The sequence below is a fragment of the Eubalaena glacialis genome, chromosome 11 (genome assembly GCF_028564815.1).
Source record: "Eubalaena glacialis isolate mEubGla1 chromosome 11, mEubGla1.1.hap2.+ XY, whole genome shotgun sequence".
In the NCBI taxonomy this organism is placed as follows: Eukaryota; Metazoa; Chordata; class Mammalia; order Artiodactyla; family Balaenidae; genus Eubalaena; species Eubalaena glacialis.
The window spans coordinates 15,061,873-15,076,830 of record NC_083726.1 but is presented as its reverse complement, the minus strand read 5'-3'; the positions used below and the strand labels follow the sequence as shown (position 1 = coordinate 15,076,830).

Below are 14,958 nucleotides of genomic sequence, written 5' to 3'. Positions count from 1 at the left end.
TGTCACACAGGCTCTGAACTCTTTCCATGGTCCTCAAGATCCACTGGTGGCAGGTGTGATGGGGCCTTTGCCTGTCTGGTCTGCAGGGCCATCTCTTGAGCTTGGATGGGACTTGCAAGGGTAGGTGGTAGGTTCCCCTGGCTGCGCTTTTCTCCTTTTGTTTGCAAAACACTGTCAAAAGGTTATTGCCTCCTACATTGCTGAGGTCTGACTTCAGCGTCTGCATTTGATGGAGGTGGGGCAAGGCTCAGAGGGGGCCCTTCCCAAAGGCAAGCAAAACACTAACAAGAAATGTCAAAACTAGCCACACACAGACATCTCACTTGGTTATCTGAGGCAGGGAAGCAAGCATCTGGGTAGGAAGGTTGATGTGATACCTGTCTTTAAGGCCCGTTTTGAGGAACCTGGAGGCTCTCAAAGGCCCACCCCTCAGTCGGGCAATGCTGGAACGTCATGGCAAAGGAAAGTGGGAACACATGTAGATACTCAGTTCCTGGATCAAAGGCATTTGGAAAGTATATTCTCAGGCCCTCCATTCTATTCCCGTCAGGAACCAAGGCTGAGATGGAGGATGGGGCAGGAGAGGGGGGAGTGTAACGGGGCACCCCCCTCCCGGCCTGGACAGGGTTAGTCAGAGAACAGGCTGGCGAAAGACTTCCTCAGGTTGCGGATGGTCTCGGCCTTGGCCTCGTCTTCACTTGGGGTCCCACGCTGGGAGGCGTCAGACGTGCTGAGGCTGTTAGTCAGGGACTGGGATTTGCTGAAACAGAAAGGCAAGGGGGTTGGGCGCGACCAGGCTGGACTCCCCAGGAAGTGAGTCCTGGGGCTTGCCTGGAAGCCAGTTGGGTGAGCCCCATCACCACAAGGACAGTGAGACCAGAAGCAAGGCATCCCCGCCCTTACACGACGCTGAGTACACCACACACGCAATCAACCTGCAAGGTGGCTACTGGTATCCTTCTTTCTTAGGTACGGAAATTGGGGCTTACACCAAGTAACAGGGGAGCATCCAAGGCTCATACTCTTTTCACAAAACCAGGCTGCTCAGACGGCAGGCGTGACTAGAGCGCAGCTTGACCACTCTCCTGCCTCTGTGTACAAACCCACTTGGTAAACTGTAAAGGGCTGTGTCAACGGGTTATGGGTGTTCCTCCTATACTTTCCAGCACTAGTTTGGGAATCAGGAGGTCTGTATTCCAGACCCTCTCTGCCATTTGGCCCCTCCAGCTGTGGGCAAGTAACTCACTGCTCGGGAACCCTGTTCCCTCATCGGCGAAATGGAGGGTAGGTCTAGCCCACCCTCAGGTCTCTTCTAGCTCTGACACTCCGGGCTTCAATTCCAACTCTTCTCTGAAGCCCTAATTGCCAATTCCAGCCCATTTTGGAATTCTCACGGTGCCTACTGTTTGAACAACAGTGTTTGACCCTGTGTGCCAGCCTAATGCTAGGTGACAGGTTGGAGAGATGAATGAGATTCAGGCCCTGCCCTCAAGGGGCTCACAGTCTAGTGGGGGTGAAAGACATAGGAAGAGATCCCCACTTGGACTTGTCTTCACATTAAACAAAATCTTCTTCAAAGCAGAGACTATCTTTTACCCCTTGCTTATTCCCCCTGGGGTGTTATCCAGGACTAAGTTCAGAGTAGGCATTTGATAAATACCTGCTGAGTTGAATTGAACCAAATAATACTTTAGAGCAACAACCCAGGAGATTTAAATGTTTTTAGCTAGATGACTATTGAGGTTAGTGTCCAAACCTGGCTTAAGTCCCAAAGCCCTCATCTGTCCTGTGATTAGCTGGGCTGTATCTTTTCACATGTGAGAGGCTGTCACAGATACACCCGTATGGAGCCAGCTGCATTCTGGCTGGATAGAAGCACTAACTGTGCAAAAACTCATTTTAATCCTTACAATAACCCTGTGGTGTAAGTACTATTGTCCCCACTTTGCATGAGAGGAAGTTTAAGCACAGAGAGATTAGGTAACTTTTCTGAGGTCATGCAACTTTCAAGTGGCAGAGCTGACATTGAACCCAGGTGGTCTGACTCTAGAGTCTGTGCCGTCAACCTCTATGCCTATTGCTGGAGGACCACTTGCTAATTTTATCAAACTAAAAATGCATTTGTCCTTTGATCCAATAATACCATTTCAGGTATCTTCTATACAGCTGATCCTGCATGTAAAAGAAACAGCATGTTTTCAAGGCTATTCACTTCAACCTTCTTTGTAAGAGCATACCACATTTCCATTTAGGGTGGATTAGCTGGATAAATTGTAGTATAACTATATAGTGGAATACTATACAGCTGTGAAAAGGAGAAAATGTCAATGAACTGAGTGGAAGAGCTCCAGGATTTACTGTTAAATGTAAAAGCAAGGAGCAAAATGGTGTGGACAGTGAATACTGCTGATTGTGTAAATAAGTGGGAGGAGGGAATCAGAACATATATTTCTGTATTTGCATAAGGAAACACTGGAGGAACACACAAGGAACTAACAAAAGTGGTTACCTCTGGGGAGCAGGGGGCAGGAAAGCATTGGATAGGAATGAGATGGAAGTAAGATTTTTTTCAATAAAAACAATATTTTTTAGATCTTTGAACCATGTGAATGTATTACCTATTCAGAAAAATTATGGTTAGCATGACTCATGGGCTGGATGTCCTATGTTCAATCCTAGCTCTTCTACTTCCTAACAGTGGAAACTTTGGCAAATTATTAATCTCTTTCTCTGTTTACTCATCTGTAAAATGGGGATAATAATTGTTATTAACTCCTAAGCTTGTGGGACTCAAAAAAACAAACCAACTAGGTAAAGTGCTTGGTACATAGTAAGTAGATAATAGATGCTAGCAGTGAAACAATGATTATTAATATTAGTGTTTGGAGTTGAAGGAAGGGAGAAGCTTTCCAAAGAAAACACATTTAGGGTCTCTCTTTCTGACCTCAAACCAAGAGACGGGCTTGAGTGGAAACAGGAACGAGGATGTATGTGTGCACTGGGATGGATCTTTACAAAGTGGTGGCAACCCTCCTTCCCGTCCCCATCACCTAGTCTTTCACAATGCGACTCTACAGGTCCTCCTATCAAGAGTCTACTTCCCCACCTCTTTAATCTGGGCTTGACCATGTGACTTGTTTTTACCAAAAGCATGTGATGGGATGAAATGACATTATGCGGCGTCTTCTAAGGCTGGACCTCGAGAGGCCTTGAAGCTTCTACTTTTGCCCTTTTGGAATGTAATCCTACCATGTGAGGAAGCTGGGCCCAGCCTGCTGGAGGATGAGGCCCAAGGAGAGAGAGAGGCTCAGCTGACAGGCAACACCAACAACCAGATGTGTGCAGGAGGCCCTCTTGGACCATCCAGCCCCAGGTAAGCTGCCAGATAACTACAGCCATATGAGTGATCCCAGGAGAGTAGGGTTGCTAGATTTAGTAAGTAAAAATACAGGACACCCAGTTAAATTTGAAATTCAGATTAAAAACAATTACTTTTTGAGTATAAGTATATCCCATGTAACATTTGAGGACATAGTTATGCTCAAAATTATTCACTGTTTATCTGAAATTCAAATCTAACTGGGCATCCTATATTTTATCTGGCAACTCTACAGGAGAGACCAGCAGAAGATCCTCCCAGCTGAGCCAAACTCAGAACAAATTCCTAAACCAAAAAATTATGAACAAAGAAAATGGTTGTTTTCTTAAGCCACTAAGTTTCAGGGTGGTTTGTTATGCAGCAAGAGATAACTGATGCATGTATACATGGAGAATCACAGTGGGACCTAATCTATCCTCTCACCTTTCTGCGCCCTGCCTGCCATCCCGGTTCCATCCTCTGGGCTTCCTTCTACCCATTTAAAGTCTGGGTGAGGCCTTGGTGGGTCTTCCTCTGTCTCCGAGTCCCTGACCCTGAGCCAGCCCAGCTCTCTCCACACCCCAAGTCCACCCTATGCCCTTCCCAGTTCCCAAAGCACTTACTTGAGATGGGGGTGGGGTGTTGCTGGTTTCTTGGACTCTTCACCCTGTTGGGAGGTGCTGCGGCCCTGCAGGGGGGGCCGGGGCTGTGAGGTAAGGGTGGTGCCTGGCTTGGAGACCTGGTTTGGAGAGCTGCCTCCAGATGTGCGGGATAGCTGTGGAGAGCCTGGTGACCTCTGCTGCTGTGGAGATCCAGATGAGGGGCTCAGGGGTTGCTGGCCTTGTGGGGAGAGCCTCTGTTGCGAGGGGCTTCCAGATCTCGGGGGCTGAGGAGACTGAGCTTGGCGAGGGCCCCCTACAGGGAGAAAAAAATTATTACATTCAAAATTTTTTAGGATAAATATGGCTGTGCACAAGTGTCACTTACGGGATGTTCATTACAGTGTTTTTCATTTTTTTTTTTTTAAGATTTTTTTGACGTGGCCCATTTTTTAAAAGTCTTTATTGATTTGTGACAATAATTGCTTCTGCTTTATGTTTTGGTTTTTTGGCCACGAGGCATGTGGGATCTTAGTTCCCCGACCAGGGATTGAACCCGCACCCCCTGCTTTGGAAGGCGAAGTCTTAACCGCTGGACCACCAGGGAAGGCCCTACGGTGTTTTTCGTAACAGTGAAAAACTGAAAACAATACAAATGCCTAACTGTAGGGGAACTAACTGGGAACATTAAGATAAATTCATATAACGGAATATGCTATGGTCATCACGTATGACATGGCAGAATAATATTAAATGACATGGGATGTTGTTGATAAGCAGCTTATAAAACAGTATTTGCAGTTTAATTCCATTTTGGCATGTATATATATAAAGCTATGTAAAAAAGAAAGACTGGGGGCTTCCCTGGTGGCGCAGTGGTTAAGAATCCGCCTGCCAATGCAGGGGACACGGGTTCGAGCCCTGGTCTGGGAAGATCCCACATGCCGCGGAGCAACTAAGCCCGTGAGCCACAACTACTGAGCCTGCGCGTCTGGAGCCTGTGCTCCGCAACAAGAGAGGCCGCGATAGTGAGAGGCCTGCGCACTGCGATGAAGAGTGGCCCCCACGTGCCACAACTGGAGAAAGCCCTCGCACAGAAACGAAGACCCAAACACAGCCATAAATAAATAAATTAAAAAAAAAAAAAAAAAGACTGGAAGGTTATACATTAAAACCAGTGTGTCTCAAACTTTAATGGCATATGAATCACCACGCATCTTGTCAAAATAAAGATTCCGATACAGTAGGTCTTGAGCGGTGTTATGAACTGGATTGTGTCCCTTCACAAAATTCATATGGTGGAGTCCTAACCCCTGGTGTGACTGTATTTGGAAATAGGGCCTTAAAGGAGGCAACTATTATTAAATGATGTCATAAAGGTGGGCCCTAATCCAATAGGACTGGTGTCCTTATGAGAAGAGAGAGAGAGAGAGAGAAACCAGGGACCTGCACACACAGAGGAAAGGCCATGTGAAGACACAGTGAGAAGGTGTTGTCTGCAAGCCCTGGGGAGAAGTTTCAACCCTGCTGGCACCTTGATCTTGGACTTCCAGCCTCCAGAACCATGAGAAAATAAAGGTCTGTTGATGAAGCCACTCAGTCTGTGGTATTTTGTTACGGCAACGGATGCGGTCTACGTTACCAACAAGCTCTCAGGTGATTCTTCTGCTTTCCATGCTTCGAGTAATGAGGCACCGAGCAATGATTTTAAAAGTGGTGGGATGATGAGGGACTTAAATTCTCTTCCTTTTGCTCACTGATGTTTTCCACACTGAAGATGTATTACTTTTGAAACAATGAAAATAATTATCCCTTACTTTTGGATAGCTCTCTAATCTTTTCTAAGAACTTTCAAAAGCAATATATCATTTGAGCTAGAGACAGGCCGGTAGGGAAGATACCATTCTTCTCATCAGGCTGAAGTGGAAACAGCCTCATTAAGGTTTCATAACTAGAAGGGGTAACCACGGAAAGCCCACAGAGGAGCTTGGCTTCACCCTGTAGCTGCACAGAGCATACAGGCTTTCACTTACAAGCAAAAGGACATTTTAGCCTCCCAGAAATGACTTTGAGTGGAATTCCAAGGCTCCAAGCAAGCAAGGTGCACTCTCCTCACCCTTGAACCCAGGTGTCAGGACTGCTGATTGTGAAATGCATCTTGGCAAAGCAGACTAGCTGCCTGCTGCTCTCCATCCCAGGATACAGCGGCTCCTGGGAAGGTGGGATGCACCGCGGTGATTCTCGCCATGGTTTGTTGAGAGGATGGGAGACTGAGAGTTTAAAAAGGGCTGGAGCTCAACTCTGAGCCCTTTCATAATGTGGCTTCCACTTGTGTGAGCTCCCCAGGTCTCTATTGTGTCCTCTCTATCATGTCCCGGCCTTGGGCTGGGCACCCTCGCAGCTTGTGGGTTAGGCATTATTATCATCCCCATGTTACAAAGAAACTCAGTCCCAGATATACTGCAACTTGCTTAAAAAGTGTCACTTCTAGTAAGGGGAAGAGCCTAGACTCAAACCTAGATCTCTCTGACTCAAAGCTCTGTTTTCTTTTGTTTCCCTTTTTTCCTTTCTTTACTGTACCACACAGGGCAGCACCTTTGTGCAAATTAAGAAAAAGGTGCTTTTCCCCAGTGGTGGCTGCTCTGAGCCCGGTGCAAAGGGGGCAAGGACTAGATTTCAGCTGGCCTCCCCCCTCAGACTGTGTCAGCTGGGCCCTGTGTGGAGGGCATGACCTGCATGTCTGGTGGCCCTGACACCATACAGGTACCAGAGCCCTAGGTCCTTGCCATTAACCTGCCATGTGACGGTGGGTGCGTCACTTCTCCTCTCTGGGCCCTTGTTTGGAAATGAGGTCGTTGGACTAGACGTCAAACAACCCTCCACATGTGAACATCTTTGTGAGCTTGTGCAACACTTTCCAGGTTGGACTGAACTGCAGCTCCAGTCTAGCAACTGACTGCACACGGCTTGATTCATGACTATATGTCCCAGTAAATTGGAGGACCCAGTGATCGCAAAACTCAAACACCTATAGGGCCAGGCAGATATATAAATAAATAAAGCAGGAGAGTGTCAGAAAAATCACGTGGCTTTAAAAAATTTTCCCACTTGAGATACACGGTTCAGAAACTTATCTCTTTAAAGAGGTGCAAGCATAAAGAAAATGGCAATTGACACTGTGTCACTGTGGAAGTGACACTAGCGAGGAAGGAGTAGGGCCTGAGGCAAACGGAGGAGTCCTTGCCCTGTCAGTGGACATTTGCTACGTAGCAAGCAGGCCCACTGTTTCTAGAGCTCCTGCTCTATGAAGAGAAGCTGGAAATCTAGATGTTTACGTAAAAGCTTCTGATTTTTAAATGTTGGTTTACTTTTTTGTTTTTTAAACCCATTGTAGGTCCAAAAAAACATGTTTTCTAGTTTTATCTTAAATCCCCCCCCCCGCTGCCCCACCTCTCCACACTCTGCTCAAGACTGATAATATCTTGGAAAATCTGGATACTCATTCATTCATTTATTAACTATTCATTCAGTCCCTATTATACAGGTGGGATTCATCAAGAGACACTAATTTCTTTCAGCTTCTCGGCAAAGCAACAAATTTAGTATTTTTTGTTTGAGCACATACAGAAAAAAAATTAAATGTAGAAAGTATTTGCCTTAGCCCAGGATTGGTGCTAAAAGATGATGAGCTTCCTTAAAAGAGACCTTCACTTTTACTGAGTTGAAAGTGAGTAGTGAGTTCAAAAAACAAGTTAATAATGTGATCTTGTTATTTTGGGAACTCAATGAAAGCACTGTGTTTTAATTAGCCTTGTTATTTTTAATCTGAATGTTAATTCAATGAGCATTTTCTTTAATTATCCTAATTGGTTTTAAATTGATTGTTTTTCAACTCACTAAACGTGTGTTTAGCCTCATGTCGCTTAAAATATCTCTTTATCAAGCGTGTCTCTACTCTGGGCCGGAGAGGAAACCAGAATACAGTAGCTCTCTGTTTTAAAAGTACTCAGTTCAAATGTGGTTGAAAAAGTAAGTCCTGGGGCAGAGTGAGAAAGGCCAGGGTAGGGCAGAGGCACAGTCAGAGCCTGGCAGGGTGATGAATAAGTTGTTTTTGAACATTTATAATTATAGAATTAGCACCAGGCAGGAGGGCAGTGGGGCTGCTTTAGTTATAAGGATTGTTATGATAACAACCATTAAAGGACAACATGTATATTATAATTGTTAGTAAGACACAAAATATTAATAGTGAGTGTTTAATCGTAAAGGTCATATAAACAGTTATTAACAGTATATTAGTAGTAGTAAGAGCTAGAACCTACTAATCACTACCTCCACGCTGGGACACCTTGCTAACTGCTTCACCTGGATTATCTCACGGGAAGCTTCCCATTACTAAACGGGGCAGCTGTCATTTCCTCCTTTATCACTGGGGAAACTGAGGCTCCGAGAAGTGATGTAACTTGCCTAAGTCTGCCAGGGTACTGAGACATGGAAGTGGATTCAAATAGGTGTTTATCTGCCTGAAGAAGAAGCCAGTGTTCTTTGGTACACAGTTATGTGAGTCATGCAATTTCCCTTTTCTTAAATGCTTTCTGCTTTTCCAAGAAGAGAAGCACAGACAAGAAAGATGAATGGGGTGTTGTATCTAAGACCTTTTGAAGAAGAAGCCATTTAGTGCCCAAGGCCGATCTTCCCAAGAAGCAATGAATCTGTTACTTTGATAAAAGCGACTGGGAAGGCCACAGTGTGATAGTAATGTTTCTTTCTGATGAGTCTTAAAGCAGATCCTTAAAAGATCGACGTGAAAATGCCTGGCCTGGCTTCTTGGTGCAAAGCGGTCCTGAGGCTCCAAGCTGGCACTAGAGCAGTGAGTGTGCCCGGAAAGCTCTGACTGCGGGAGAGGACATGGGCTGACTTTCTCCCCAGGCCTGAGCGTGAGAACACCGGAGCAGCTGGCAGCCTGAGAGAAGGGTAGTTATTGCCACGATTTCTTTTCATCTTGTCATCAATAGTTCATCCATTCTCTAATAAATGGTGGCATTTACATAGTAATTCTGGGATATTTTTTGAGGAACAATTCCAATCGACAAGGCTCTGTATAACGTTCCGTGTTTCCTTCTTTCTCACTCTAGCTGGTTGGCTCATAAATCTATAATCAGGCACTGCTAGCGGCTAGGAAACAGACAATTTCTAGAAGATCTGAAAGGCCAGACTTGTAAACCTGCCATTTTCTTGTGCTTCCTTGGACGAAGCCTCAACACCCATCTCTGTAAAAAGGAAATACTGTTGTTTTCACTGTTGACAAGTTGGGAGGCTGAAAATGAGAAAACAAATGGGAAAGTCCCTAGCACAGTGCCCGGCACATATTAGGTACTTAATACATTTACTGTCTGTCTTCCTTTCTTCCTTTTCTGACTTTAAGGGGGTGACAAACCTCATGGTCTCTTTCATTCTGCATACAGAGTGAGGACACATATCTGGGGATAAAGTATTAAGATGGAGTGTTCCAGAGAGCCTTCTGGAAGTCACGCGTGGACCCCTCAGTGCATTCCAGCATGCTTGCTGGACGGTTTCTCTTGGTGCGTGGCTCATCGTGGGCCCTACCTTGTGTGGGGGGCCGTGGCTGAGGCTGTCCGAGCGGAGGCCCAAGCTGGGCTTGCCCGGGGGATTTTGCTGGTTTAGTCTGAGGAGCCTAGAGCAGAAGAGAAAAGAAGCCTGTTGTGATCACCACAGCCATTTACTTCCTGGGTAGGAGGGCAGGGTTTACAAACATCTGTTCACTACTGAGGTAAAACTTACATAATGTGCACAATTCTTAAGTGTACAGCACAACGAGTTTTCACAGGTGGATACACCTGTGTAACCACCAAGCAGGTCAAGACAGAACATTTCCAGCGGAGAAGCCTGCTCCGTGCCACCTCCCAGCCAGCAGCCCCCTCGAGTATGACCGTCATTCTGACATCTGTTATCACAGGTTTGTTTTTGTGGGGAAAGGGGGAGCAGGTTTTGAGACTTGCTCTTCCAGAAAGCTGGGGGGCTAGCAAGTTCTTTGGAGAATAATCTGGCAGTCCACGGTGAGGACTGTGGAAGGGAGGAGCTCTGAGGGAGCATGTCGAGGCTGGAGGATGAGGAAACGGAAGACACAACAGTCTCTATTGACTGGTGCCCTGGGAGTATACAAAGGGCATGTGTGTACACGGGCACGTGCGTGCACACACACACACACACACACACACCCCGCTCCCTGCTCAGGCCCGGGATGGAGGGCACAGAGGTGACAACTGGTTTCTTATGCTAATAATCTCTGCCTACAGACACCCAAAGCCCAGTTGAGACAAGGTTTTTCTCCCCAGGATGGTGAAGGGAGGAAGGGCTTCTCAGAGCCTCCCCAATTCCCCCATCAGGAGCAGGGGTACAAGCTCTGCCCCAATCCCAGCCTCACCCACACCCCATTCCTTTCTCCCCAAGTTGGTTCCTCCCTGGGAGCATCTCCTCTGGATCAGAGCACCCATTCCCAGACAGCCAGGCATTTCCCATGGCTACACAGTGTCCCTTACTTCCGAGGACCTTACCCAAGGCCTCAGGGGCGAGGGCACTGTGCCCCCTGGCATCGGGAGTTGGCTCATTCTGGAGACAACGAGATCGGCCATCAGCTGTTTGTCCTCTTCCACGTGCTCTCCAATCAGGGGCATGGAGCTGTCCATCACCTGCGGGTGATGAGAGAAAGGAGTCCTGAAGGACCCTCAGGCCAGGGTGGCCGGGCAGCACATCCCGGGAGGCAGGCTCAGAGCTCATGGCAGAAGTGAACACTAGGTGGCAATGCTCTCCATGCAAACACCCAGCCCAGCGCCTCCAGCTGGAAACAACCCCCGTGGAGACATCCAGTTTCCTGCAGTTCAGTCTAAATCAACTCCCTGGACTCAGTTCAATTCAGTCGACATTTGCTGGACCTCAGACATGCGACCAAGAGCTGGGAGCCTTTGCTGACCTTTTCTGCTCTTTTCTTTGGGGAGCTGGTCTCTGCCCCTCCTTTCCCACCTTGGCCCCCACCCAGGATTGGGGCTGGCCTCCTGAACTCTGGCCCAAGGTCAAGGTTTTCCACAAAGCTGGAAGCAGTGAAGGTGGGGGGCTCGATTATGACCAAAAAAATAACAAGGGTTAGAGTCGACTCAGGTCTCGGAGTGAAGAGGGAAGAGGCAAGGCCTGTTCTCCAGGGCTCTGGCAGAATAAACTCCTGGAGAGGAACTTCTTCTACGGGGAGCAGGCTGCTTCTCAAAGGAGGCACAGTGCTTACACTGGGAGGGGGCCTGAGAGATCATATTTGTACATCCGCTTTTCCTGCAGATGGGGAAGCCGAGGCCCAGAGCTGGGAAGGGACTTGCCCGAAGTCACGTAGGCCAACGATCCAGGTGATTCCCCAGGCACGGGCAGCTGTAGACGGTCTCGAAGGGGAGCGAGGCCTTGGTGGGCCCTCTGTCTCCTCCCCAGCTGTAGGGAAATCCAGCCTGTTCACCAAACCCCCCTCGCCCCGCCCCCATCAAACGCACTGTCTCGTTCTCCCTTTTCCCAAGCTGGGGACTCACCAGGTTCTCTCTCTTGTCCAGGTCCTTGTGCATGTCATTCTCTCTGCCCACCCTCTACCTGCCTAACCCCTTCTCATCCGTCAGGGAACATCTAGCTGGCCCTTCCTCTGGGAATCACTTTGGTCATCCCATTGGAGATCTTATCCCACAGGGCCATTGTCTCCTGTTGATGTGTGTCTCCCCAACCAGACGGTGAGCCCCTGGGCTGGGGATGGGCCCTGTGTCCTGTTAGACAGGTGTGCCCTCACTAAGTACCTCTTGAATGGAGGAATGAAAGGTCCCTGCAATAAGTCCTGCTGATAATGATAAGGATACTAGTAAGTGCTGTATTTCACTACTATGTGCCAGGCGCTGTTCTAAGCACTGGGTGTGGATGATCTCACACAAATCTCAGCATAGCTCTTTGAGATAGGTACCATTACTATCCTTATCATGATGGGAAAACTGAAGTCAAAGAAGTAGCAAATTCAAGGACAGATTGCTAGCAATCCTTCCGTGTCTCACCGATCCCCGAACAGCTCTCTTGTGGTAAGAACTGGGAACAGGAGACCTGGGTTCCAGGCTTCGGTTCTGCTAGGGACTTGCTGTGTGATCTTGGCATGTCACTTTTCCTCTGTGGGCCTGTTGTTTCCCTCAACTATAAACTGAGGGGTTTGGGCAGCTGCGAAGACCCTTCCAGCTGGGACTTTTAGGAGCCTGTGAGTCTAAAGCACCTACTATGGTGGGGAAGCTGAAAAGCAAACTCAAGGATATGAATGCAGATTCTATTATGGATGGTCCTGAAAACTGTCCTCAAATTGAGCTCCATGTTGGTTATGCCTGGGTTCTTGGTATCCTGGATCCCAGTGCCCGGCACATGGACAGTCTCTCGTTCAATGTGGGCTGAGTTGAGTTATAACTGTGGAGTCCACGTGTACACAGGCCTGTCCTTTCTCTTCCTGACCCCGCCCACCCCTTTTTGTTCTGGTTTCTGTTTCCTACACTCCCTGCAGTAGAAAACAGCCACCACAAGGAACCTGAGGTCAGAGCATTCTGGAGTCCCCATGGTGGACACAGCCAGCGGAAGTGGACACTCTGCTCTCCCCAGGGAAACGTTTTTCCAATGAGCAATGTCATTCCCTGTACAGGTCATGGAGGACAAGTTCAAGGGTCTTTCCCCTGGGTATTTCACTGTGAGGATCTTCACAAAACATGTCCCACAAATTTTATGTTCTCACCACAGAGGTGGCTGAAGAAATCAGTATTTTTGGATCCCTTCTGTCTGTTTTTTTTCCTGACTGGGGAAAAATACCTTTTATCTTTCTGGTAAAAAGCTCCCCATCTCCCTTGACCTCACTCTAAACTGAAAAGCAACGGAAACAACTCTGCAATGTTTCTGAGAGAAAAAAAAAATCTGAAAAGCCATTTCCCCCGCCGCCCCGGAACATTTTTGAGAAGTTGTCTTATTGTGTTGTGAAGTCCAAACCCACGAATTTTTTTTTTTTTTTCCAATGTGTAAGGTCTTTCATCCCTGACCCGCTGAATGTCTGGAGGCAGGGAGTCTGGGCCCACGGGTACAAATTTTTGTTTCCTAGGAGTGAAAGCTGAGGAAACTCAGATAGGCAGGAGCTCGGGGAAGGGGGCCAGGAGTCCTTCTTCTGCTGATTGCTGGTCCCCTCTCTGAAAGGAAGCTCTAGGGGCAGGGTCCCTGCTACTGTGTTCACTGCTGCATCTCCATCACTTGGCTAGGGGTCTGGTGCCCAGAATAGGAGCTCAACAGTGAATGAACGAATGGGTGAATGAATCAATGACCACATGTGTGCCAAAGCTGAGTTCATGTGTGGTGGTCCCATGAAGAGATGCAGAGGCAGGAAGGCCAGGAAGGGTCTCAGGAGATGCAATGCCCTAGGCGTTGGCCTGAAGGTCCCAGGCATCCTCGTTCCTCCAGGGAGCAGCCTGGGTCTGGCTTGGAAGCAAGTGCACAGGGCAGTAGTTTTGCTCCTGGCCCCTTCAATGTCCTCTGAGAAGGGGCTGCTGAGGAGGTTTCAGGTATGGTGGCTGCTGGACTTGAGGAAAGAGCTGTTTTCTAGAGCAGGATTGAACCTGCAAATATAGATGCAACTCGTCCTTGGAAGCTACCTGGCCTTCTGGGGGGTGAGTGTGGGCAGAGGGACTGTGTCCACCCTGGACTCCCTCCGCTTCACCTCCAAGCTGGCTACTCCCTGGGCTTGGGTGTGGATGCCCTCCTGGCAACGCTGGAGGAGAAGAGCAGGGCTCCCACGCCTCCAGTCACCGGGCCCTGCCGTGCTGTGGGTCCCGGGAGTGGTGCAGACACTCGGGGCTGGAGGACTGGCTGGCTCTTGCGGTCACCCCAGCCATGTGCTTCCCATTAGCCGCCCACACCCCGGGGAGGGGGCGGCCACACGGCTCTCCCTCACGTGTCTTGGCCTTGTGTCAGCACCGCGCCTCTGCAGTGGTTGGAGAAGGCCACAGAAGGGAAGCACTGGAAGGGGCTCTGGGGGGTGTGAGAGCCAGGATGTGAGGTTGGGGACAGAAGGGAGAATTCTGAGCCAGAGCAGCATTTTCAGGGGAAGCAATGGAGAACCATGAGCTGTGGCGGGGAGGGAAAGGGAGTTAGGAGGGGAGAGGGGCCTGTGAGGCCAAGAGACTTGGGGAGCCATGGAGGGGGTGAGGGGGACCGTGGGATTGGGGTGGACACAGGGAGCCTTGAAGGTGGGAGGGGGACTGTGGGACTGGGAGAAGCATGGAGAGGAGGTCGTGGGGGTAGGGGAGGAGGGTGATGGAAGGACCACGGCGACCTGTAGGCGACAGCTCTGGAGGGCAGCAGGGGTGGTTGGCCTCTGAGAGGCATGGGCTGCAGGAAGGTTGAGGGAGAGATTCTGGGACTCAGAGCCCCTCTGACCTCTCTTACAATTACATTTCCCTCCATTCACACCCCTTTCCTAACCTTGGGTGCCCTGAAGTTAGTGTACCACCCTTCCCTGCCAGCCTGCACACCCCACGTCCGTCTTGCTCAGAGCTCTGTCCCCAGAGCTACCCCCATGCCAAGCCCATGGGAGCCACTGGGTACATGTTTGCTGATTGAACAGACAATGGAATCTCTGCCTAGTGACCAGGGAAGTGTGTCCTCTTTACACACTGGGACATTGAGAAAATTGAAGAGGCCTGAGGGGACAGAATCTTGCCAACTCTTGGCCCGATGCTTTTCCCCTACTGTTAGGGCCACGGGTTGGGGATATTTGTTTAACCTCATGCCCAGAACTCTTGAGGGCCAGCTCAGAGCCCCTGGGCACAAAGGCTTTAGAGGTAGCCAAGGGTGGGGATGGGGTATGTGAGGGTGGTAGGTGAGAAGCCTCTGGGAGCTGCTTGCTGTGGCTTGGGCTGCATGTGCCCCAGCCATGGGCTAAGACACAGC

At 48.9% G+C, this 14,958-nt stretch overlaps 1 protein-coding gene across 1 annotated transcript in view; it reads right to left on the bottom strand.

Moving 5' to 3' along the window:
* Positions 1-236: 236 nt before the first annotated feature.
* The window catches only part of SYN3 (synapsin III), a 451,497-nt gene continuing 436,775 nt past the window's right edge, over positions 237-14,958 (bottom strand). The window contains exons 11-14 of the mRNA XM_061204342.1: positions 10,533-10,667; positions 9,565-9,652; positions 3,982-4,273; positions 237-760 (exon numbers count right to left, since the gene is read on the bottom strand). Of these exons, the coding sequence (XP_061060325.1) occupies positions 628-760; positions 3,982-4,273; positions 9,565-9,652; positions 10,533-10,667 (648 nt within the window). The 3' untranslated portion in view covers positions 237-627. The remainder of the gene's footprint in view (positions 761-3,981; positions 4,274-9,564; positions 9,653-10,532; positions 10,668-14,958) is intronic.